Source organism: Aspergillus alliaceus (genome assembly GCF_009176365.1).
Source record: "Aspergillus alliaceus strain CBS 536.65 unplaced genomic scaffold BDW43scaffold_45, whole genome shotgun sequence".
Taxonomy (NCBI): Eukaryota; Fungi; Ascomycota; class Eurotiomycetes; order Eurotiales; family Aspergillaceae; genus Aspergillus; species Aspergillus alliaceus.
The window spans coordinates 51,597-75,466 of NW_022474728.1; the positions used below are offsets into that span (position 1 = coordinate 51,597).

The window sequence follows — 23,870 nt, forward strand, 5'->3', positions numbered from 1 at the left end:
AAGATAAAAGAAATACATAACTCTTAGAAATACATCGAATTATAGGCACTAACACAACAAATACTGATTTTCGGAATTTCTGAATCGATTTTCTTATAAATGGCATACTACTAAAAGTCTTTGTTAACGATATGGTTATGTGGTGTACCACTGTATGTCGAATCGTTCAAATCTCTATTATGTAACCGACCCTGGTAACTAACGTATTTCACCACCGAGTCGGCCACACCCCCGAGTCGGCCACCTGTGTATCCCATAATAAATGGCACATTTTATAATCACAACATCTCAATACTTAGAGATGGTAGCTATCTCAAATATAGTATTTAAACCAATATGCCCTTATAGATATATGTATTAAACAGAGGAGATACTGGATTCAATAGTTTAACTGGTAATATAAATTACAATGTATTTTTGGTAATCTATATATTGCAGCATTAAAATCCTTAAAAACGGGGTTTAAAATTTTGTTAATATAAATAATGCCTTTATGTAACCTTTATATATATACATACTCAATTTCGTATTACTCCTCTATCTTATTATTAAGATATTGTGGTTATAAAATGTGCCATTTATTATGGGATACACATGTGGCCGACTCGGGGGTGTGGCCGACTCGGTGGTGAAATACGTTACTACTCCTAACTTCCACGACCCCTACAAGATAGCCCAGGCTATTTCAAGGGTTGGAGGTTAGGACGGAGGCTGAGCGAAAGAAACGTATGAAAGAAAAATAATGCTGAGCTATGCCGCCCCCTACTGCAAGCTTAAGAGGTCAGCGATGTGACGGCTATTCTGTGTATCATATTTTTATTACTTCTTGTCTCAAGGCTGCGATATTTAACACTATACAAAAGCATGTGTATAGTAGATATAGGTTCCGAGTGAGAGCTAAGGATCTTAGCTGAGCCAATGGCAACGAGGTCTCATACAAACATAAAGACAAAAGAAAAAACAAAATAGTAGCAAGAGTAAAAAAGAATAAAAACTTCAAACGGCCAGCCGATTTTCAACTTTCCCTTTGGTCCTTTGGCCCTAATCCCTCCACGTAACATCATAACGCAAGTATATATGTATTACAAGAAACATGAATGAAGTAAAAGAGTAAACGAGAACCAAATCTCAATGACGATGAAGATAAGAGGTCCGGATATCAATATTAGACTCCGTCACGCCGCAACAAAATCCCGCAACTCGAGGTCATTCCATATCTGTACATCTCGAAGGAACGATAGAAAAAAAAAAAAAGAAAAAAAGATGTAAGTAACAAAGAAGGCGTTAGTACCTTTTATGCCCGAGATCCCATCTAGATGGAAGGTCCGAAGAAAGGAAGAATTGAATAAAGTCGGACAACCTTCAAGACTGGCTTGTTTCCGATGTATCATAGCTCTGGGGGAATAGACTCCCACGCTGCTATAGAGATATATAGAACCAAATTGTTCCTATACTAAAATACATCTTCTGCAGCGAAATATCGCTTACTTCTACCTCGTGCAGCAACGAACTTCATCTCAGGCATATTGGTATGGTGTACCACATGCGGCCGGTATACTGCATCGACGGGTGCTTGCCAGTCGTCCAACCCCAATGGAAAATACTCGTATAACAAATCAGCACTCTCGTTAGGAAAAGGTAGAGTTGACGCAAAAGGTTGCTGCATATTAGTAGTGTTAAGTAAAGGTAATGATGATGATGTGCTCCTAGCAGGCGGTTGGGAAATTCCATGTGATAGTTTTCGCATCTTCGTTGGCGGTGCAGAACCCTCCATATTGATATTCTTCTGTGGCACATCATTGGTGTACGAGGCTGGCGGTCGGGCAGAGTCATTTAAGCGGGAAGAATCACCACCGTCATCTTCATCCAAAAGTGATAAGTTAATTGGGGCTGCGATGGCACTTGCACGTCGTTGTTGAGTTTCTGCCGGCCGCGAGTATTCTGGACTGGACTGTGAATAAATCGACGAGCGAGGCAAACCTGAAGCGGGAAGAGCACCTCCTGTAGACTGGGCGATCTGTGGCCAGTCAGGGGAAGCTCGTTGAGCAGCAACACCGGCCTGAGAAGCAGAGGTCTCCGGTGAGCTGCTCTTCGCTGTAGTCTTGGCCTTGGATGGTGGCTGACCAGAGCGCGGAGCAGTCTCGCTGGTGGGCGTGCGGTTGATATTGGCTGAGTGTGCAACTTGCGCATTTTTCCTTGATGCCGCAGCACTGCCACTCAGAGGCAGGTCCTTGCGGGATTGAAAGTTGCGCGGACTGCGGCCCCGGACAATTACAGGTCCCGAGTGTACCTCACAGATGGGGATTTTCGTGCCTGTAGACAAGGTTGCGATGACCTTAAGCCGAACGACAAAGTGTTGTTGGAGCTCCTTCCTGCGCCCATTGTTGGCAGTCGCCACACGAAACTGGAGCCGCTTCCATGCTATCGGAAATGTGGCATAGTCAGTATCTAAATCCTGGCCGGCCATAATGTCGAGTGGAATTGGGGGAGGTTCTTTTTCAACCTTGGGGTTATTGGTGCTGTTCGTCGTGGCGGAGTGATTGCTTTCCTCGGTAGAAGGATTCGCATTCGCAGCGGGAGTTTTCCAGGGCACCGATATGATCTTGACTGAATTACCTTCTACGGACTCAGTGGCCGAAACAGTAAGTTCCTGTGCAAGAATCGGTATACGATCGCCTTGTTCTGTCATGATATAGCGCAAGCTCCGCGGGAGGGTGACCGAGCCCGTGATCTGAAACAAGTTGCGACGGTAACACGTTAGCTCCGCACCTTGTTGGGGCGGAGCATTCTCTGCGGGGGATGTGGTCCAAGGCGACTCCGCAAGAAAAAACATGCCATGTAACTGGGCGGAGACAGATAGTGAGGTTCGCCGTAGTGAATAGTCAAGAAGTGTAAAATTATATACCGGTATCGAAAAGCTCAGGAGCTTATTGTTATGGTCGATCGACGAGTCAGAGTGTTGCTGTTCTGCAGGCGCAGGGTCAAACGGTGCCACCATATCAGAAAAAGGATCTTCATATCCCGAAGGAAATCGTTTTAATGGTGCAGGTAGACCACCTTGGGGGAAGGTTATATCATCTCCACTGATTCAAAGGTATTGTTAGGGGTCTGCCCACAATGGCAACCATCCGTAGGACAACGAGCTACTTACCTGACGAATGTCTCCGAGTCAAAATTGGAGCGTTGGTCAGGCAGATCTATACCAGGCATAGAGTTGAGGTAGTCGGCGCCCTGAATATTGCTGAGCGATAGCGGGCTGGCTAAGTAGGGCATAGCCATGGTATCAAAGCCCTCCATGGCAAGGGTTAGTATCAATTGAGACTTGCAAGACCAGTCAGATGAAAATAACGCCTAATTTCCTCCAAAAATATCAAAGGGTAAGTAAGCCACGGTGGGAAAAGGAACGCAGAGATAGATGGGTGGTTGGAGTAGTCAATTCTAAGGAAGAAAGAGTGGAATCGCTGCGGAGAAAGCTATGGACACGATATCATGAGGGTTCGAGGTCCATGTATTGGAGTACACAGCAGGAAGAAGTAGCAGTGGTAAGGCTAGGTAAGAGAGAACGAGAGGAGACAAAGGATAACTCTGAGAGGAGGGGTAGAAGAAGAGAGACTGAGGGAAAGCAATCACTTGTAGTAAGTAATGATAGGTACTATGAAGGAGTCGTGAGTGGATCAGATTGCCCCGAGGTCAGTACGGAGTAGTCGGTGGAGCTCGCAGTAATGTCTCTTTCTAAGTTGGAAATTTTTCTTTCTTGGGAAAAAGAAAGAAAAAAAAAAATATAAAAATAATAAAAATAATAATAATAATAATCCGGAGTTAGTCAACCAGAGTTGAAGAAGATAGATAACAAGAGACTAACGACGGACCCGGCGACGGGGCGGCAGCAGTAGCCGGCGAAGAGGGGCGGAAGAGAGGGAAAAAAAAGCAAGATGATTGAGGACTTTGGTTCACTAACATCCACTTCTCCTTGGTTCAAGGTTAGTGATCTAGTTTAAACCTGGACAAGTCAAACTAAGGTACCAACGAATGAAGAATAAACTGATGGGTTCGGCGGGTGTGGATCACAAAAGTAAACTAGCAGACCACTAGGAAGGTGGAGGAAGAAGAGACGAGGTGGAGGGGAAAGGAGATGATATCCCGAACAGAATCTTGAACACTACTTGTGGCAAGCTGAGAAGTCGACCGGAGACGGACTCTTGACTTCAAAGGAAGACAAGAAAAGGCGTCGTGGAAGAGAAAGAGAGTAGAACCCACCGTTTTCCCTCCATGCTCCAGCAGCCGTAATTTAATCCCCGCTGCCTCTTTTTCTGCGTTTTTGATGGATTTTAATTTTTCTAGAACAGGGGGAATTCACCAACAACTTGTTGTGTCCACAGGGAAGAAATATGCTTTAGTCTATGCGGCTTATCCGTTGTGCTCCAAGTTGGTCATCTGAGATTGGCTTGTTAGATGTATGTATTGTACCGTACGTTATCCTACTGTTTCAACTGTTTGTACATACATCCTGTACTCCATACATAACCTATCTTATGTGTTCTTCTTTCCTTCTTTCTGTTTGTCCTTTTTTGTCCCACCCCCAATTGCTCATTTTTGTTCCCCTTCATGGACAAATCCTTACAGCCGTTATCTTCTAACCTTTTTTAACCGCAAGTGTTGATTATCATAGTAGTGCTAGGATAGCTGAGGTAACCAAACATGGCAGGACCGGTACTAGTTGAAAGATTACCCCAGTTTGGCAGTTAAGGACCTGCCGGATTAGGAGACGCTGCTTTTGGGAATCATACTACTAGTCCGATTTAGGAATGACTCCACCGATGGAACCCGGGGAATATCTGCCACTTAATTTTTCTCTCCTCCCTTTCTTTTCTTTTTTCTCCTCCTGTTTTTTTCGCCTTTTCGAAACTCTCATGGAGATTAATAGTTTTGAGTTACTTAGGCCAAGAGGCTAGAGACGAAATGAAATTTCCATTTCTATTTTCCATTAGACTGGAAGTCTCGCGGCTAACCTCGGTTTTATTGGTAAATTAGATAACCAAGAGGGGGGGGGGGGGGTTTCGATATCAACAGTTATTGTACATTGATAGATGTTTGTCAGAGGATAGGGGAGATAATGTAATTGGACGATGCGATGATAATCAACAGTGCGAATAATAAGCCCTGTCAGCCTGTTACTCTATTCTGATCATCCTTTGAATGCTCCATAGCATGAGCCAAACTAAGGTAGGGTTGCTCGCCTGCAAGGTAAACCAGAGGATCTTTAAAACCGACAGTGATGAATGCAGATGTTGCGAGTTAACATAAATGGTAAAGCACAGTGGGAACCAACTAACATTCCATGGATAACCGTAGGCGGCACACTAGGACAGCATGATGCTAAGTAAGTATGATACAACTTTATTACCCATCAGTCAATAACATCAAGACCAATAGAAATGGTCCTAGTAATAACAACCTGCAACGTTTTAGTAAAAAAAAATTAGTGATGACCACAGTCTTGCCTCTCCCCCTGAGGTGGCTTTGGTAGCGATCTGCATATCGACAGAGAGGACAAAAGAAAAATAAAATAAAATAAAATAAAAGTAAGGAAAGAACGGAAACAGCCCTGGATTCACCAGGGATTATTAGCCCCCGCCTGATCTTTGACTGTTTCTCTCACAATATTCCAAGCTTTAGGGGAGATCGATCAACACTGGCCTGTCTGACATGCAGCTGAGACCCTTTATTTGGTTTTCTTCTCTTCCCCCCCCCCCCCCCCTCCTTCTCCCTCTCCTCCCTTCTCACTTGTGTTCTTCAAATACACTTGTCTCGATCATTTCCGTTTGAGATCCAGGCGAGGTGGGAAAAAGTTAAGAAACCCCGGCATGATTGATAATCAATCCTTACTACGCATTGTTCTTTCTGTACGGTAAAAAGATTCTCATCGTACAAGCAGTACCAGGATGGTAGGTATCCATGTACAAGGAGGCGATGCCTGGATGAGTGGCCCAGTCTAAGAATTTGCGATTGGTTCACAGTCAAAGCTTACCTACCTAGAACGGTGTTTCGAGTTCGGTTCCACGATGCCTGAGAGAAGGACGGAAAAAATCATACTTAGTGCCGTTGTCTATTGGGTACGGGAATACTTGGTGGTAAGATCCTTATGAGAGTTTTGAATTTGAAAACTTCTTGGCCTGCAAGCACAGGGCAATGAGGAATAATAGGCCTATTATTAAAAGATTGAATCATCCGAGAAATCCGTTACCCACATGTTAAGATCTCTCCGTCGGTGGAATGAATGGCTGGAAAGCGTAGGCTATGGCCTCACCACACTACTGTAGCTTATACATTAGCTCCAATCCTAGTTGAGTGGCATATCGTTCGGAGCTGGCCATGAGATCCCAGGACTTGGGGCTAAGAGAAGCCACTCCATTCAACGATAATATCATAATACATTGCACGCACATGTCACTACCCTATCAGGTTATCGGAGACCAGTATCGCTTCCAGGGTTCAAGACACTAGGATCCGAAACCGTTTAGCCCCATCAACTCAAGTATTTCCTTTTCCAGGACTGTCCTACAGCCCTCCAGGGTGGGGGCCAAATCCGCTCCCTTGAGGCGGTGATTGGATGAGGCTAAAGATGTATGTCTCAGACCAAGCCGACGAGGCCGGATCAGCCGCGCCCTTAATTCGGCCATGGCCGCCTTAGTGAACGAGGGGACCACCATGTTGATTTGCCTATAGCTACCTTTTTACTCACCATTCTTATTTCTTGTCTCTTATGACTTTTATATAGGTAAGGTTGAGGGGAGGGGAAGGGGGGGGGGGCGCTACTGTTGGTAAATAGCACTATTTGAGCGCCTCCCTTTTCATAGGTAAGGCTTAGAATAAATCTATCCAGAACAGAGTAAAAACGACAAGCAATTTTACCGCCATCCATGTACAAGCTCTATATTGTATACCATTACCGTATGTACGGTATATGTATGTATGTGCATGATCACCATAAAGTTTACCCCTTCTAGCATGTTTCTAGAACGCCTGCTCAACTAGAGGGTTCTCTTCCTACCATGTGATCGCCCTTCCCGCCACTGAATTACTGGTGAAACCACTGTAGCTGCAGTTCTCCCCTGGCATCGGTATCTCATGATGGGGACAGGAGAGGGACAGGAGAGGGACAGAGTCCGTGGAACCAAGTGGCGATCTATCGGTCCTCCCTTCGCTCTTTCTTCGTCTTCTATTTATTTATTTGAATTTTTTGTCATCCTCAAAAGAGATATAGAGAGAGAGAAAGTATGGGACCATCTGTCATAACTACCTGCGTATACCAATGATACGTGCCCAATTTTCTCTGTCGAATAGGTAGTCCGAAGTGACATGGAAAAACCTTCTATCTATAGATCCTGCGGCAAGTTAAAACACTAGGCGATCCTCGATACTATTTCAACCCAGGATTAGCTTTTATCGCACGCCCACAATATGACAGATTTGGGCAGTTTGAATCCTGAATTTCAGTGGTGAATGTCCATGATGATTAGATCGATAGAGTGCACCCTTCTTCTAGGTGATGTGTACAAATTGATCGAGGTTCCGGATTCACTACTTCAGGGTTAGGCCCCAGAGCATGTTTGCAGAATCGTTAAGTGTAAATAACACACCGTTGAACGGTGGATTCTCTGGGCACTTAGTGCCTTATACAAAGTACCTTCGATGGATACTGCACGACTGGTATGAGCAGGGAGGGGCGACGCCTCCATCCTTCGTATAATTCTCGATGGATATATGGTCTTGTTCAGTAGGTATGCCCTAGCGATCATGCATCGCCTCTGTATCGTATTGTACTGCGTAACTACTCCATTTCACTTACTCCGTATAGTAGCTTTTCGACTGCGGATTACCAGAAGCTCAGGGTACAAGGTACTCTAAGAAAGTTTTCTAATGATACTACTAGTTATGCAGGAGGAAGAGAATCCATCGTTGTCAACAAGATCATAAGGGACATTGGTATAACGTGCTGTGTCGTCATCTTGGACAATGTTTGCCGCCTGCTTTGTCTTCTTGGAAAAGAATTCTGGTTCCTGAATATCCTGCATTGTGTGATTCAACCACTGCATTGGGCCATGGACTGTTGTTGGACCCTCTTTATTGCAGCATTGGAGCATTTTCAACCAAAGAGAGAAAACTTTAACATCCATGGCCCTCTCTCTCTTCCCTCCTCTCCTTTTTTTATTTTATTTTTAATCTTAATTTTATTCCAGTTTATTTTATTTTAAAAGGAAAGACTAATATAGTAATAAAGTAAAGTAAAATAATAAAAGAAATACATAATTTTTTTTCGCCCTCTTTTTGATTTCTAAGAAAAACAGAGGGAGGGAAGTAAAGAGATGACGGAGAAAGGAATGCTGGTCCACTTTCAAGTCCCCTACCTACTTACTATCGCGAATCCGCAAACGTCCATGCTCACGGGCACTTGACTGGGCAGTGACCTGACTCCGCATCAACTAAATTAAACTAACCCACCGTAGAATTAGTTGCACGGTAGAAAGTATATCCTTGGGCTAGACTCGCACCCACTCGAACTGGACGGACTTAAATTAGGCTCCGAGGGCCCTGAAAACAGTAACAGAAGCTCGCTCATCGTTTTAGGACAGAACCACTTCACTCTTCGAAGTGATAAAATTTTGTCGCAAACCGTACAGCCTTGAAACGTCCTGCTTCATTTACGCAGTTTCAACCGAACCAAACCTTTACTCATGCGCAATGTCCCCCTATCCCCATTGTGACGATGTCCGGTCTCGTACGGGGTTTCCGTTGACAGTTAATACTAGGTAAGTAGGTATGGCAAGATCCGTCCATCGCTATCGGGATCTTCACAAAGGGAACAACTGTCAATCGGTCAACCCGGCCTCAGGCTTTTCAGCAATTGGTCCATTTTCTAGGGTCGGGTCTTGGCGTCTTCTTCCTCCGAGGTTGGAGTTATCAGGACTGCTTTGCTAAGAGAAATTGAACTAATGAAAACCTAAAGCCCCTCGCCAAATTAAAAACGAAAAAAAAAGGGAAAGAAAAAAAGGGCCCTCTCTGACTGGAACTTGGTCTCCACTTGCTAATCAGGCCCGCATTCGTGTTCCTGCGCCAATACCAAACAGCGCGTGGATCACCCGAAATCCGATCTGCTTCGCTCCCCTAGGCATCCATCGAACTTATTACTGGCGAATTTCCCTTGGGTTCTCAAGACCTCAAAAACGGAGCCTGAAACTTCCATTGGCCATACGCCCGATGCCAGGATCCATCATTTCATCCTTTAATCATTAAGCAAATTTCCAAATAGCATGATACTCTCAGAATATACAAAGTTAATTAATCAAATAAACAAGGCGAAAGAGGAAAAGGTTCCAGGATGGCGGATACCTAAGAAAGCTTCTAAGTAACAGAAACCAGTACGTAGTGGATATCATGTGGCCTCGAACTGCCAAGTGCCAAAAAGAGAGAGAGAAAATACAATAGAGATGGAAATAGAAAGACACTGGGCATAAAAAAAAAAGGAGGGGGGGTGGTTGGGAAGAGGATCCCTCAAGACGTCGTCATCATTGTCCAGGTCGCAGCATCGCAGTTAACTTCCTCAAAGCTATGCAGCGTACTGAAGCCCATTATTCCAGACAGACTATCGAAGTTGCTGTCACCGTCGACCTATTCCCTTAGCGTCAATATAAAGGCCACCAAACAGTATTGTGGGAACAGGTGGTATACTCACACAATCCATAATCACAGCATCGGCCCCCTGTTTACGATGTTGCTTGATACCCAGGAAGATTAGACCCTGCATGATTGTGGCATACTCACCAACGGAAGGTGAAATGACAGGGGAAGAAATACCCCCTGTGGACGAATGCGTGGCTTTCAGAGCAGGCATATGCTCCGCCAAGGTGGCTCGTCCGTTATAAACGACCACGCTACCCAGGATTGCCCCATCACTGGGTCGCGTAGCCCTGATGATTCCGCAATTGGGCGCTCCCCCGAGGGCCACCTTATAGATATCTATGACACCTTGTCTAGAATTAGTTTTGATATGGTCAAGGATTGAGTCAGCATAATCCCAGCCATATACAAGGTCGTAAATCACATCTGCATTCTGGAGTCCTTGGATTAATCCATCTGGTGGGTTCCAAGACATCAAGTTACGCAACACCACACTACAAACGGGCCGCGAGAGGGCTGTGTTCCAGCCTAAATTTGCAAACCATTGCCGCAGCCTTTTCCGCTCCACGGGATTAGCAGACGGAATACCAAGGTAAATCCCGGGCAGGCGAGAACCGAGCTGAAACCTTTTCACCCCTTTCCGTTGGACAAGTGTTCGAATTGCGCGGTTGTGGAGAGAAGCTCCAATTGATAACTTCCGCCTTGCCGGGTCGACAATCAGGGCCCCAATGACGCCGGTGCCCGTAGACCGGAAGAAATATGTCGAGCAAAAACCATAGAGGGCTTGTGTGCTGCTGTTTCGTACAACAAAATGAGCCTCGTCAATTTCTTCTCTCCGCAAGAGGAAGCTGCAAGACGTCACGCCTAGCAACTCTGAACGTTGCACCTGGGTAGAGTCATCCCTCACCGCATCCAGGAGAAAATCCAAAGCATGGGAGTCCCTTTCTTCATTCCAATTTTCCACCAGCCAATGCTGTCTTGCTTGGTGAAGTTTTTGGCTGCGATTAATCGATCCTGGCAATGAGCCCATGGGGGTTATCTCCCCGTAAAGGACTTTGACTAGTGCCTCTAGAGCTGTCTCCGTAAAATCATAGGTGCAAATGTAAGTTCCGATTGAAGGATCCATCGCAAAATCATACGGTGAACTAGCGGCGATAACGACCATGGGCTTCTCTCGAGATTCACCAGTCGGTGTGAACTGCGACCGACAGATCATAGATACGTGCTTAGTAAATCCGTATTGGTATTGATTCCTGTTAGCATCAGCAGTGACTACGATGACCGCACTGGCCCGATCTACCAAGTTTTCGTGGATCGGGCGGACGCCGTTCGCTGTGTAGGAGGTATGCAAAACACGGCCATTTCTTTGTCGCGATAATGATCTTCCCAGCTCCTTAAAGACACTCTCGCCACTCAACACAGAAGAAGTCCGGTCCCATGTCGTAGGCTCCATAGATAGGTCCATGTGCTCGGTAACCGAGCGAGACACTGCAGAAGCCGGTAATGGTTTGACCAATGGTGTCAAAAGTAACAACTCCTCACTGGGCTCAAGAATGTTGGACAAGGGTAAAAGGGCTTTTTTATCGCGCACCACAGTGATTGAGCTGTTGTATGCTCTGGTGGAAAGCGTGGTATGTGAAGGTTGCATCTGCGTGAGAGAGGCAAGTCCTGGAGGGTTGAGAGCCTGCTCCCAGGACGTGCACTTTGCCTTTAAGTTCAGAACTCTGCGCAAGGACTGTTCTACACGAGCTCTGCCAATCATACCGTTCTCCACGCCAAGCTTCAATCCGGTGATCGCCTCTTGTTGCACTGGGAATGACCTGCATAGGAGAATGATGTCGCAGCCCGCGTTCTTTGCCATCACTGTCCCTCCACCAACACCGATATTATGAGTGAGTGCTTCCATCTCCAAGCATTCTGAGACAACCACGCCGTTGAATTTCATTTCCTTGCGCAACAGATCATCCACAACCTGTTCACTCAAGCAAGCGTGCATCACGTTAAACCCGGCAGATGACATGGAAACACCTCCTACCATCATAGAGTCTATGCCATGGAGTATGGCATTTCGAAATGGAACCAGCGCACTCAAGCTGAGTTGTTCTAGCGACTCGGTGATGATAGGGACGTCTGCCTGGGACCCGAGAAATTCAAGGTTACCATATGACGGGAAATGTTTGCCGCATGTCACCAACCCTGCTTCCTTATACCCTTTCATATACTCCACGCCGTATTGCGACACCTCTTGGGGGTCATCGCCCGTGGTACGAACCCCCAAGGGTTGGCTTCGTATGTTGGTCAACACATCTAAGACGGGTCCCAGAATCCAGTTTACTCCTACAGCTTTAAGTTCCTGGGCAGTAGCCATAGCAACATCATGAGCGAGTGTTTTCGAGCCTGTCGCAGCGATGCCCATTGCGCTGGGGAACTGTCGGATATATATTTCATCGTAGAGACTGTTCACGCCCCCATTTTCCTGATCTAAGGCGATAAGTAATGGCACCGGATGACCGGCCTCTCGGGCGATCGTCTGTAGTTCGAGGACTAGTCGCGTCGCATCTTCTGCGGCTAGGAGTAGATTAGTGGTTATCGTACATGTGATACGGTCGTAAGGTCAATAGTGAGAGAGGAAGGCGGCGGTACATTTCAAATTCTTCGCAGTCAATAGAATCGAGCCCAGGTGGTAGTTCTCAATGAGGGAGCGAATCTGAGGATCAACGGACGTCCCATCAAAACCCATCATAAAGAGCTGCCCCATCTGCCTGTCGAAAAAGCCATGGTACCCAAATCGTCAGCGAGGATCACTCATCCAAAGGGAGTCCAAAATCAGTAACAGCAATACGAGGCTTATTCTCGATGAAACATAGAAGAGAGAGAAAGAAAATTAAGAAGCTACTGAGGCGACAGGTAAAATAGCTGCAATCGGCCGTGACCACGCAAGCGGTGGTGGTGATGCACAGTCCACAGTCGGCGTGGCAGTGGGAATTGTTGCATACCTGTCTAGATTATCCCAGCTAGGGGGTAGCATGTCCTCTTTTGGGGCCATGAGGGCCCTAGATGAGGAATGCCAGTGCAGAACCTAACACAACAAACGGCGAGGGCAAGCTAACCCACAGAGCGACGGTCAAATCTCAGGATCGGTGTCGGGAGGGCAGAAGATTAGGTTGGGATGCACGCCGCAAACGATGTCGGGGAATACGGCCGGGGCCAAAGCCGGCAGTTGATACTACAAAGCAGCTTAGGAATAGACTAGTTCGGATTCATCCAAGCAAAACCAGGGGCTCAAGGACTGGACTGTGCTGGCCCCATAAGCTATTAACAGCTTTAGAAAGTGGTGGACAATGCTTTGACAAATGACAATGCATAGAGTGGTGGGGGAAAGAAATGGAATGAATTCAGGTTCAATACTAAGAGGTTCATAATACAGGAATTGGGTTTGGTAAAAGTTTGCCTTCCCAAACAATGAGAACACCAAGAGAAAGACAAAAAAGCCGTCATGGGAGAGAACAAAACAGACAAAAATATTTAAAAAAAAAATCAAAAAGAATAATTAAAAAAGAGAGAGGGAGAGAGCGAAAAGGCATCAATGGAGCAATATTCTTTGCAAACACCGGCAAACTCAACCTGTTGAGGTTTGAAGCAAAGCCAGGGTCGAGTCACCTGTTAGTCTCACGTGATAATTCCAGCTTGTTGCACAGAGTACAGAGTACGAAGTACTACCTAAGTCGTATTATACTTTACTGTACTGCGATACATGCATACATACCGAAAGTCTTTAGATACACAGGTAGTACCATACAGAACCGTCATTGGTATCACTTCAGTACAAGTTAATACAACCTTCCGGTGTAGACAGATGTCCAATAAATACGACGCCATAGAGCAGATAAGAGAGGGTTGCATGAGCCTTTTCCCCGGTTTTCCGATTCCACCGAATGCAACGGCACTGTCAAGCAATTGAAATTTTGATGTACTATGCCACTTTCGACTTAGTGTCTTCATTGCAGTTCCAGTCACCTGCCGGAACTCTGTATGCCACCTCCTCGTGCAACATTACGTCGAAGTGAGCCGTCATCTTCACTATCTACTACTATACTACTACTATCTTCCATGACAAAGGCCATTCATTTCCTTACGCGGACTCCCTTTGTTGATTGGGCACTCTACCATATCAGTGGGAAAGTGTATGCGTCACCAGTCCACTGCAGATACTACTCTTTTCCTTAGCAACAATAGTATTGAATATTTCAATACGAATGAGCAGGAAAGCCAAAGTGTGAATGATATCGATATGTATACCTATACAACTCTCTCTCTCTCTCTCTATATATATATATTGGTAGGTATTGTAGAGGTGTTGCTCTTTTTGGTACTGCTCTTCGATTATGGTTTCCACAAAGAGGATCTAGGAATATGTGATATTCATTACTCCTGGTTGCAATGTGGGGGGTGGGTGTCAGTGAGAATCTGACTATGATAATGATACGATTCCCTTGTTCTAGTATAGTACCCAGTCTGTCGCATTATCATGCCGTCACACTCCGCAGCCGATCTCAACCTGGCTTGACAGGTAACTGTAACAGATCCATGGAAGGATGGGGCAGAGCCACCTTGGTTTTTCCCTCATATTGCTGCCACTCGTCTCTTTTGTCGAGAATTACATTTCTCCTTTGCTCTTCATCTTTTCTCTCATCCAAAGATTTCTCTACTTTCCTTGAACATACATCTTTGGCAGTCTTGCATACAATATATACTGTTACTCCTCTGCCTAGAATCCCCTTCACCTCAGGTTTCCCTGAGAACTCATAAGCTTTACCCCCACTCTCTTATCGGTGACGTAGTACCACCGTTCATCATGTATGGCACTGTCCTTTTCTTCCGAGCTGACCTAACAATTTTATTCTAACTTGTATAGGAGAGTGATAATCAGAGAAACTGCCCTGGAGGCCTCGGAGTACATAGCCGATTATATCATCAGTATGTCCACTAGGATGTTCATTTAAGCATATTCTATACTTGGGCTGTCGCTGACTCACGCTAGGTCGCATCAAGGCATTCAAGCCTACGCAAGATCAACCATTTGTTCTTGGTCTTCCCACTGGCAGTACGCCAGAGATAATCTACAAGACCCTTGTACAACGCTACAGAGAAGGCGACATTTCCTTTAAAAATGTCGTCACCTTCAATATGGTAGGTCCTTGCCAAAACTAGTTTTCTTTACCAATGAATTCAAGGCGCGTGCTGACTGACCCAGGATGAGTATGTCGGGCTACCACGCGACCATCCTGAATCATACCACAGCTTCATGTATAAACATTTCTTCTCTCATGTCGACATCCCGCCTCAGAATATCAATATTCTCGACGGAAACGCTCTAGATCTCGCTGCCGAATGTGCCTCTTTCGAGGCAAAGATCGCCCGTTACGGTGGCATCGAGCTCTTCTTGGGCGGCGTTGGCCCAGACGGACACATCGCATTCAACGAACCAGGATCGTCACTGAGCAGCCGTACCCGAGTCAAGACACTGGCCTATGATACGATCCTAGCTAACTCCCGGTTTTTCGGAGGAAACCTAGACAAAGTGCCTAGGATGGCCTTGACCGTTGGTATTCAAACAATTATGGAAGCCCGCGAAGTTGTTATTGTGGCTACTGGAGCCCACAAGGCGCTGGCAGTGGAGAAGGGCCTCGAAGGCGGTGTCAATCATATGTGGACCCTTTCGGCCCTGCAGCTACATCAGCATCCACTGATTGTATGCGATCGCGATGCGACCCTGGAGCTCAAAGTTAAGACAGTCCGGTACTTTGAGGCAATTGAACAATCCGGTACCGATGCACGTACACAAGGGCCGCCTCTTGTTTACCGACCGAGGACGTATGTCCCTGCTCTTATTGGGGTGAGCAAAACGAATCAGCAACCCACTCCAGCGTCAACACCACCGAGGGTCCCAAAGGACCTGAAAATAAATACTCAGCTCAACCAGACGTTAGATGAAGATGAGTTGACTCCTGATAGCATGTCTTCCCGAATGGTCGATTCAGCCATTAGCGGGCTAGACTCGACATTGAAGGGCGACCTAATGTTCGACCGCATGAGCAATCGAGTTATCCCTCATTAACCACGCCGAGCATGGGGATTAGGATTTCAAATTTACAGTGTTGGTTGGACAAGCGAGTTCTGAGTTGGCAATTTTCCTCAACACGTATCCAGGATCCTATATTAGTATTTCTCCAGGAGAGGGCTTTGTCATTCATTTCGTTCGCATTGGAGTAGGGCATAGTTTTTGATTTGTTGCTTGGATGGGTCCGCTACTTGAGAAACTTACTTTGTGCTTTTACCAATATCCATAGACGGCTTGGTACTCAGTGTTGCTGCCCAGGTTGCCTAACTAAATTTCTTCATAAAAGATAGACTCGATAATAATGACAGGAAAATGTGTTACTAAATTTTTGTGATTGAATTGATTGTTTTGAATCGTTTTCATATCTGTTGTTTTTCATTTATTCCTTTCCGTAGCGTGTATATTGCATCCATGCTCATCTATCTCAAATATGTACTTATTTACTTTAGAGCGCTTCAAAAACGGAAAAAAGAGAATCATCGGAAAAACCGACTATTCTCAATACCTACAACTTAGCAAAAACAGTTGCGACGGACCCGTTCATGTCAACGAGGGTGCTCTTGTTTTTCACCCAGGCCTCAATACCCTTGCGGCCATTCTCAACACCGACGCCACTCTTCTTCCATCCACCGACGGCCATCTCGGCCGGACTTTCACCCCAGGTATTAACCCATGTGATACCTGCCTGAAGCTGATCAATGATGCGATGGGCCAAGTTAAGATCTTTGGTGAAAACGCCTGCCGCTAACCCAAGTTCGGTAGTATTGGCCCGTCGGACGGCATCCTCGATGTTCTCATAGTACAAAATCGACATTACGGGACCAAAGATCTCTTCCCTGACAATGAGCATGTCATCCTTGCAATCAGTGAAGATTGTGGGCCGGACCCAGAATCCATTCTCCAACTCCTTCGGTACTTGAGGCTTGCCGAGCCCACCGTATAAGAGGGTGGCCTTGTCCGTCTCAATACCATGGCGGATGTAGGAAGTTACCTTCTCAAGGTGGACGGCAGAGCTCAAGGGGCCGAAGTTGGTAGCTTCATCAAACAAGGGTCCGGGGCGGATATATTGCATCTTCTCCAGCAGACGCTTTTCAAAAGCTGACTTCATGCTAAAGGGCACAAACACTCGGGTCCCATTGGTACAGACCTGGCCGGTGCTGTAGAAGTTGGCCATCATAGCTCCATCAACGGCGTTTTCTAGTTCCGCGTCGGGAAGAATGACCAGGGGGCTTTTCCCTCCGAGTTCCATAGTCACATACTTCATGTTGCCAGCGGCAGAACCGGCGACCTTCATTCCAGTGGCCACCTGGCCGGTGAAGGAAACCTTGGCAATCGTTGGGTGCGAGGTCAAGTAAGCACCAACATCGCCGGCGCCATATATAACGTTGAACACGCCATCAGGAAGCCCAGCCTCCTTGTAGACCTCTGCCAAAGTCTGTGCATGAAGCGGGGTGTACTCGCTAGGCTTGTAGATCATAGTGTTTCCGGCGGCGAGGCAAGGGGCAGACTTCCAAAGGGCACTATTTCAGTCGTTTAGTAATTTACGTTGAAGTGCGTGGGGACATGTACTCTCAATGCTTAGGTGGGGACCGTACATTTGTATGGGATAATTCCATGCGCCAATTCCTGCACAGACCCCCAAGGGGGCCTTCTTAGTGTACACCCAGGCGTCTTCTCTCAGTTGGGTGGTCTCCCCGTTCAGACCCCCGCCCCCGACAAGATTCGCATAATACTCCAAAACATCAGCACCCGTGACAACATCCACTGTGCTCGTCTCTGTAAAAGCTTTCCCGGAATCTAAAGATTCAACCCGGGCAATTTCATCATTTCGTTCACGAAGTATGAGAGATGCCTTCTGGAGAATTCGTGCACGGGCAACGGGAGGGGTTTGTGACCATGAGGGAAATGCTCGATCGGCAGCCGCGATGGCCGCATCAACATCAGAATGAGAGGCGACTTGGATTTCGGCAAGCGGGGTGGCATCAGACGGGTTGACGGACTGAAAAGTCTTACCGGAAGAGGCAGACTGAACTTTGCCGTCATAGAAAAGCTGCCGTGGAGGAAGAGGAAGCGAGGACATGATTTGCGTCGAATTTAGATTAGGATGTTGTTTTCTTCTCCAAGGGGGATAAAGGAGGATCGGTATCCAAATCTTCAATTGCTATTATAGTTCATATACTACTATCTAGTAGTTCTCTGGAAGTAGGTAGTAGAGAGGAAGGGGGCAAGGAAAGAAAAGAATGGATATATGGTGACGGAAGACCTTAAGCTTTGCATATTTTCAGACCGCCAAAGCTCTGATTTGCTGCCCCTCATCTTATCTAATCCATCCGGCGGCGATCTTCGGCGGACTAGGCAATCTTTTTTACCCTTTAGTTTCACTCTTTTATTCTTCTTCACTCTCGGATGGAAACTTGGTGACAACATACAGGAAGTTATTACCAAACATAGTCAAAAGAATGAGGTACTATAAAGGATTCTTCTACGCATTTCGAAATTGTTTGATGATCATTATTCATCCAATCCTGAGCGGCATCTTTTTCTCAGTATTCAACTGTGGATTCTCCGTTGAGCTGCCTTGTTGGGTTAACGATTGGTCTGTGCATAGTTCGTGGCGTAATTTAGCGCGAAACGTCGTGTGGGGTTTGACGTCGTTAAGTAGGAATAGTAGTTTCACGACATTCTAAGCTGGATGAATCTGACAGCATCGCTTCTCTTCACGGGAAATCGACTCTTGCGGGTAAAAGAGTAGGGGCTAGGTATGAGGTTCTTACTCTAATTTACCGAGAGTTCTCATATAGAACCCTTGATCATAGTAGGAGAATTGAGCAAGGTGGGTACTGATCGATGATTTTCCATGCATGGTTCTATCTCCGGAGTACTACTAGTATTATCTAATCTCTAGTGGCGGCTCCACTTATAAGATTTAAATTCACCATCATTGGCTACTTCATGTCTTTTCAGGTGACCCACCCAAAGGGATCCAAAAGAAGGTAAAGATTGGAACTCAAAAAAAAAAAAGTCAGGAAGAAAGGATGAGATGTATGGTCTGATGGCCGACGGCCGACGGCCTCCATCACCGCATCTCTAGTTTTCTCATTTAAAATTCGGGCAGGTCTCTCCCTTCACCCTTCTTTTCTTTCCCCCCCATTCAGCCACATTACACTTCCTCGAGTCTCTCCCCTCTTTTCCTTGCATCTTTTTGTATCTTTATCTAGTAGAAGTTTTACGTCTTTCTTTGCAACATGGCTACCACAAACGATTTCCCCAGCAGCGATGTCAACAACTATGACTATATTATCGTCGGAGGTGGCACGGCAGGCTGTGTCATTGCTAGCCGCCTGGCCGAGTACCTTCCCAACAAGCGTATCCTTGTTATTGAGGGTGGTCCCAGCGACTTCAACGATGACCGGGTTCTCAACCTGAGGGAGTGGCTCAACTTGTTGGGAGGCGAGCTGGACTACGACTACCCCACCACCGAACAACCTATGGGTATGTGCAATATCGTGACACACATTGGAGTGGACGCGCAAGTTTTGGAAAGCCCAGAGGGAAGAGGTTCTAGTTGCTAACTTTATTGGTCAACAGGTAATAGCCATATCCGTCACTCGCGCGCCAAGGTCCTCGGTGGTTGCTCTAGCCACAACACCCTGATCTCTTTCCGTCCTTTCGAATATGACTGCCAGAGGTGGGAACAGCAAGGTTGCAAGGGCTGGTCCTTTGGGACCTTCACTCGCGTTTTGGACAACTTGCGCAATACCGTCCAACCTGTACACGCCCGTCATCGCAACCAGCTCTGCAAGGACTGGGTTCAGGCTTGCTCGTCTGCCATGAACATCCCCATCATTCCCGACTTCAACAAGGAGATCCGTCTGAATGGTGAATTGACCGAGGGTGTTGGCTTTTTCAACATCTCTTACAACCCGGACGATGGCCGTCGCAGCAGCGCCAGTGTCGCTTATATCCACCCCATCCTGCGTGGTGAGGAGAAGCGTCCTAACTTGACCATTCTAACCAATGCTTGGGTGTCCCGTGTGAACGTTGAAGGCGATGCTGTTACTGGTGTCAATGTAACCCTGCAGTCTGGCGCCAAGCACACCCTGCGAGCTAAAAGGGAAACCATCCTTTGTGCCGGTGCCGTGGACACTCCTCGTCTGCTGCTACTGTCCGGATTGGGTCCTCAACAGCAACTGAGCTCGCTGGGCATCCAGGTGGTCAAGGACATCCCTGGTGTCGGTGAAAACCTCGTTGATCACCCCGAGAGTATCATTATGTGGGAGCTTAACCGCCCCGTGCCCCCTAACCAGACCACCATGGACTCCGATGCTGGCATCTTCTTACGCCGCGAGCTTCCCAATGCCGCTGGCTCCGATGGCCGCTGTGCGGATGTTATGATGCACTGTTACCAGATCCCCTTCGACTATAACACCAGCCGCCTCGGATATGATACTCCTGTTAATGCTTTCTGCATGACACCCAACATTCCTCGCCCCCGCTCCCGTGGCCGCATCTACCTGACCTCGGCTGACCCCAATGTGAAGCCGGCGTTGGACTTCCGGTACTTCACTGACCCTGAGGGTTATGATGCTGCCACTATCGTTGCTGGTCTCAAGGCAGCCCGTGAGATCGCCAAGGAAGCCCCCTTCAAGAATTGGATCAAGCGTGAGGTCGCCCCCGGCCCCAAGATCCAGACTGATGAGGAGCTGTCTGAATATGGCCGTCGTGCGGCCCACACCGTCTATCACCCTGCTGGAACTACCAAGATGGGCGATGTCTACCGTGACCCTCTGGCTGTCGTCGACCCTCAGCTGAAGATCCGTGGTCTGAAGAACGTCCGTATTGCGGATGCCGGTGTCTTCCCCGAAATGCCCAGCATCAATCCAATGTTGACTGTGCTGGCTGTCGGAGAGCGTGCCGCAGAATTGATTGCCGAAGAGGCTGGATGGAAGCGTGAACAGCCTCGTCTGTAAACACTTTTCTCTGTCCTTTCCCTAGAACCCCTAGTTGTTTTGTGAAGAAAACCATGTAGGGGTTGTATATGAGCGGCATGAAAACCACCTGACATGCCGCACGATTCATGATTTATGTCCACAACACCAAATTGAAAAGAAGGAAGACAAAAAGAAAGAAAAAAAGGAAAAGAAAAGTCTGCATAGCGACAAAATCAAATTGTCAGCGTGTAGGATCGTGCTCAACTCGTTGGGGTTATCATAATACCCCTCCCATATTTTGCATTCCTGTACTAGTTCCTGTGGCTTTGAGAGCGATGATATTTTTAGCGCCTGTATATAGCGCAAAATCTTCACAAGAGAATAGAGAAGAGTCCAATTGAGATTCCCGTCTATTTATGATATAAATGATTAAAATACTCTAACTTGTCTATATCACATGAAGATTTTCTATGGTGAATTGCTCTTCAAAACACAAGGATGAAAGCTACTAGGCATGAATGTGAGTTAAGGGCGCCAGAAACAGAAAAGCACAGGCCAGACCAAGCTACTAAATATCAATCCAAGCAAGCGACCATAAACACGATACTCTAAAAGGGGACAAACTACAAAACCACGAACGCTATTATTCAACATAGCATAACCTCGCGAATAAAGCCCTCACAATGCTATACTTCTCCGTTGGTAGTTCCTTTCTCAGTATCATATATCTTGATGCCGCGCTTCCAAACCTGATCGACTGTTAAGGTTGGCCCGGAATAGGGGTCAGGTGCGTCAGTCAAAACGATCAGATCCGCATCTGCACCACAATCCAGTGTTCCCTTGACGCCTTCAAGCCCTAGAAGACGTGCGGGAGTGGCAGTAACTGCATTTAGGGCTTCTGCAGTCGACGCATCCGACCATCGGCGAAAGTTGTTTACGCACTCGATGAGGGTGGCGGAGCTGCCTGCAATCTTATCGGAACCTTCTAAAGTCAACCGAGCTCCAGTCTTCACGATGCGTTCCCCGTTCGTCCAATCATAGACACCGTCCGGGAGACCGCACAGTTTCATAGCGTCCGTAACGAGAATGAGCCCATCTGGATGTGCGTTGTAAGCAATACGGATTGAGGTCGGATGGAGATGGATGCCATCGGCGATGACACCATAGAAAGGTCGGCGGCACTCATTTTGGCCCAGAAGACCGAATACGCCGGGATTCCGATGGTAGAAGGGCCGCATGGCATTGAAAAGATGGGTGATCATGATAGCACCTTGCTTGGTGGCGTTCATGGCTTGCTCGTACGTTGCGTCTGAATGTCCGATCGAACAAATGATACCCTGGCCAGTCAGGTTCGGGATGTTGTTGACCATGTTACCAACTTCGGGGGCAGCTGTTATCATTTTTACACTTTTCGTCTCTCCCGATAAATTTTCCTTGCCATAGCAGTCGACAACATCCTCAAAGCTCTTCGCGGCACGCAGAACTTCAGTTTTGTGGATACCATTGCGGCCGGGGCTAATGAATGGACCCTCAACGTGGGCACCCAGCGACTCTGCACCGTCTTCTGCACAATGTTTGGCTCCAGAAGGACCTAATGATGGAAGGACCTAGGGGATACATTAGACTCTTGGTTTATTGGTTGCTGTTATCATTATCGAAGGGCGACAGGGACTAGAAACGCCGGCAGTGCTCAAACGTACCTTCCAATAAACCTCCGGCGTTGAACTAACAACGGTTGGGAGATAGGATGTCACGCCTGTTCTGGCGAGTCCCTTATTGACCATGCGCAATCCTTCATCGTATTCCTCCTTCGACGCCTTGGGAACAGAGAAGTCAAAGCCTTGGGCGCCGTTCAACTGTACATCAATCAGTCCTGGGGCGAGAATTCGACCACCCAGGTCTATGACCTCATCGGGCGACATGTGCAATTCATAGAAGGCTTCCTGATCGCGAAGAATCTTCCCGGAGAGGGAATCAATCCAGACATCTTGTTCGATGAGCTCATTACCGCGGACGATCCGGCAGTTAGTAAATTTTGTTATGCGCGGCGGGGCAGCTGTTTTGCCAGGCATGACGACGGAACAAAAAGATCAAAGTGTCTTGGCAGTTGACAAGTAGGCGGGAAACAAGAAGGGAGGGAAGAGGTCCAGAGAAATAAAGGGGAATATTAATTCACGGATAGGAGCATCAGCGAGTATAGTATGTATATGAGTAGATTCAGACCCCAGGCCAAAGGCTGCTGCTACTACCACATAGATTGATAGTAACATCTAATGTAAATAAATGGAAGAGAGGGGAAATCACCGGGAAAACGTGTGAAGAAGATCGGCATTCAACGGCTCCATGAGGCGTCTATTGTTTCTGACGTTGCTACTTACCTACCTACTTACGGGGCAATAGTCCCACAGAATCAGAATGTGACATCGACAGGATAATCCTCCTTTGAAGCGGATGTCACATTTTACGGTCTGATGGGGAATGAATCTGGATCCGACTCAAGGGTGTTGAGTTCTTTCCACTGGAATGTACCATCAGGCACAAACTTTAGGTTTCAAGGTAAATAGAATGAACGTGATTCTGGTCATCCATCACTTGCAATATTTTCGCTACCTATCACTAGGTAGTAAATAGTATACATTGATAGTGAGTATGCATACAAAAAGGTTAATGGGTGGATTACTCATCAGCAGATACAACTCCATGTACCTTTGTCATAACTTAATACAAGACCAGTACCGCTCCGGTTACCAATACATACACCTTTCATACCAAGCATGACCGACCATACACTTAAGGCGTTCACCATATCCGGCAGTGTCTGTGTAGGGATACAGGACCTCCGGTACATTTTACAGAGATATGTAATTGCACCCTTGATGCCTGGTGCTGCGGTAAGACACTAGATTTGTTTAGGTAAATGAGTTTATTTACAGTGGAAAATGTAGTCGCCCTTACTCTCCTTCCCCTATATGTCTTTTTAAAATTACAATTATATAAATATAAATTAATCTTTTCTTCCTTTATCTCCTTAGAGGAGAGACTGTGCACATATGTACTGTATGGATGTATGTACATACAACGTACCGACCGGAGTATCCATGGTTTCATTCTGATCTGTCAATACGACGCTACACCTCAAA

At 46.7% G+C, this 23,870-nt stretch overlaps 6 protein-coding genes across 6 annotated transcripts; 2 read left to right on the top strand and 4 right to left on the bottom strand.

Moving 5' to 3' along the window:
• Nucleotides 1-1,183: 1,183 nt before the first annotated feature.
• On the bottom strand, nucleotides 1,184-3,658 carry BDW43DRAFT_168684 (uncharacterized protein). Its single transcript, XM_032038704.1, has 2 exons — nucleotides 3,152-3,658; nucleotides 1,184-3,083 (listed from the first exon to the last, which is right to left on the bottom strand). The coding sequence occupies exons 1-2, from the start codon at nucleotides 3,295-3,297 to the stop codon at nucleotides 1,454-1,456; spliced, it is 1,776 nt and encodes a 591-aa protein (XP_031896987.1). The 5' UTR covers nucleotides 3,298-3,658; the 3' UTR covers nucleotides 1,184-1,453.
• Nucleotides 3,659-9,552: 5,894 nt separating this feature from the next.
• On the bottom strand, nucleotides 9,553-12,418 carry BDW43DRAFT_314209 (putative beta-N-acetylglucosaminidase; the record flags this gene model as incomplete). The annotated part of the gene is made up of 3 exons (XM_032047757.1): nucleotides 9,553-9,669; nucleotides 9,734-12,246; nucleotides 12,322-12,418. 3 exons carry the CDS (start codon nucleotides 12,416-12,418, stop codon nucleotides 9,553-9,555), a joined length of 2,727 nt encoding a protein of 908 aa, XP_031896988.1.
• Nucleotides 12,419-14,341: 1,923 nt separating this feature from the next.
• BDW43DRAFT_168758 (putative glucosamine-6-phosphate deaminase) lies at nucleotides 14,342-16,050 on the top strand. Its single transcript, XM_032038705.1, has 4 exons — nucleotides 14,342-14,535; nucleotides 14,594-14,655; nucleotides 14,720-14,868; nucleotides 14,933-16,050. Coding segments are annotated over exons 1-4 (1,077 nt in total). The 5' UTR covers nucleotides 14,342-14,533; the 3' UTR covers nucleotides 15,797-16,050.
• On the bottom strand, nucleotides 16,051-18,034 carry BDW43DRAFT_168785 (aldehyde dehydrogenase domain-containing protein). The gene is made up of 2 exons (XM_032038706.1): nucleotides 17,395-18,034; nucleotides 16,051-17,319 (listed from the first exon to the last, which is right to left on the bottom strand). The coding sequence occupies exons 1-2, from the start codon at nucleotides 17,877-17,879 to the stop codon at nucleotides 16,305-16,307; spliced, it is 1,500 nt and encodes a 499-aa protein (XP_031896990.1). The 5' UTR covers nucleotides 17,880-18,034; the 3' UTR covers nucleotides 16,051-16,304.
• Nucleotides 18,035-18,813: 779 nt separating this feature from the next.
• Nucleotides 18,814-21,093, top strand: BDW43DRAFT_168857 (GMC family oxidoreductase). The gene is made up of 2 exons (XM_032038708.1): nucleotides 18,814-19,291; nucleotides 19,388-21,093. The coding sequence occupies exons 1-2, from the start codon at nucleotides 19,045-19,047 to the stop codon at nucleotides 20,767-20,769; spliced, it is 1,629 nt and encodes a 542-aa protein (XP_031896991.1). The 5' UTR covers nucleotides 18,814-19,044; the 3' UTR covers nucleotides 20,770-21,093.
• Nucleotides 21,093-23,326, bottom strand: BDW43DRAFT_168853 (N-acetylglucosamine-6-phosphate deacetylase). The gene is made up of 2 exons (XM_032038707.1): nucleotides 22,431-23,326; nucleotides 21,093-22,337 (listed from the first exon to the last, which is right to left on the bottom strand). The coding sequence occupies exons 1-2, from the start codon at nucleotides 22,800-22,802 to the stop codon at nucleotides 21,417-21,419; spliced, it is 1,293 nt and encodes a 430-aa protein (XP_031896992.1). The 5' UTR covers nucleotides 22,803-23,326; the 3' UTR covers nucleotides 21,093-21,416.
• Nucleotides 23,327-23,870: the final 544 nt, after the last annotated feature.

What these genes read in the sequence shown, in the direction of transcription:
- BDW43DRAFT_168684 (XM_032038704.1), bottom strand. Translation starts at nt 3,297, where the DNA reads ATGGAGGGCTTTGATACCATGGCTATGCCCTACTTAGCCAGCCCGCTA. An exon ending in GACTCGGAGACATTCGTCAG is followed by an intron (nt 3,084 to 3,151) that starts GTAAGTAGCTCG and finishes CCTTTGAATCAG; the next exon opens with TGGAGATGATATAACCTTCC.
- BDW43DRAFT_168758 (XM_032038705.1), top strand. An exon ending in CATAGCCGATTATATCATCA is followed by an intron (nt 14,656 to 14,719) that starts GTATGTCCACTA and finishes GACTCACGCTAG; the next exon opens with GTCGCATCAAGGCATTCAAG. An exon ending in ATGTCGTCACCTTCAATATG is followed by an intron (nt 14,869 to 14,932) that starts GTAGGTCCTTGC and finishes TGACTGACCCAG; the next exon opens with GATGAGTATGTCGGGCTACC.
- BDW43DRAFT_168785 (XM_032038706.1), bottom strand. Translation starts at nt 17,879, where the DNA reads ATGTCCTCGCTTCCTCTTCCTCCACGGCAGCTTTTCTATGACGGCAAA. An exon ending in TGGAATTATCCCATACAAAT is followed by an intron (nt 17,320 to 17,394) that starts GTACGGTCCCCA and finishes CGACTGAAATAG; the next exon opens with TGCCCTTTGGAAGTCTGCCC.
- BDW43DRAFT_168857 (XM_032038708.1), top strand. Translation starts at nt 19,045, where the DNA reads ATGGCTACCACAAACGATTTCCCCAGCAGCGATGTCAACAACTATGAC. An exon ending in CACCACCGAACAACCTATGG is followed by an intron (nt 19,292 to 19,387) that starts GTATGTGCAATA and finishes ATTGGTCAACAG; the next exon opens with GTAATAGCCATATCCGTCAC.
- BDW43DRAFT_168853 (XM_032038707.1), bottom strand. Translation starts at nt 22,802, where the DNA reads ATGCCTGGCAAAACAGCTGCCCCGCCGCGCATAACAAAATTTACTAAC. An exon ending in CGCCGGAGGTTTATTGGAAG is followed by an intron (nt 22,338 to 22,430) that starts GTACGTTTGAGC and finishes TGTATCCCCTAG; the next exon opens with GTCCTTCCATCATTAGGTCC.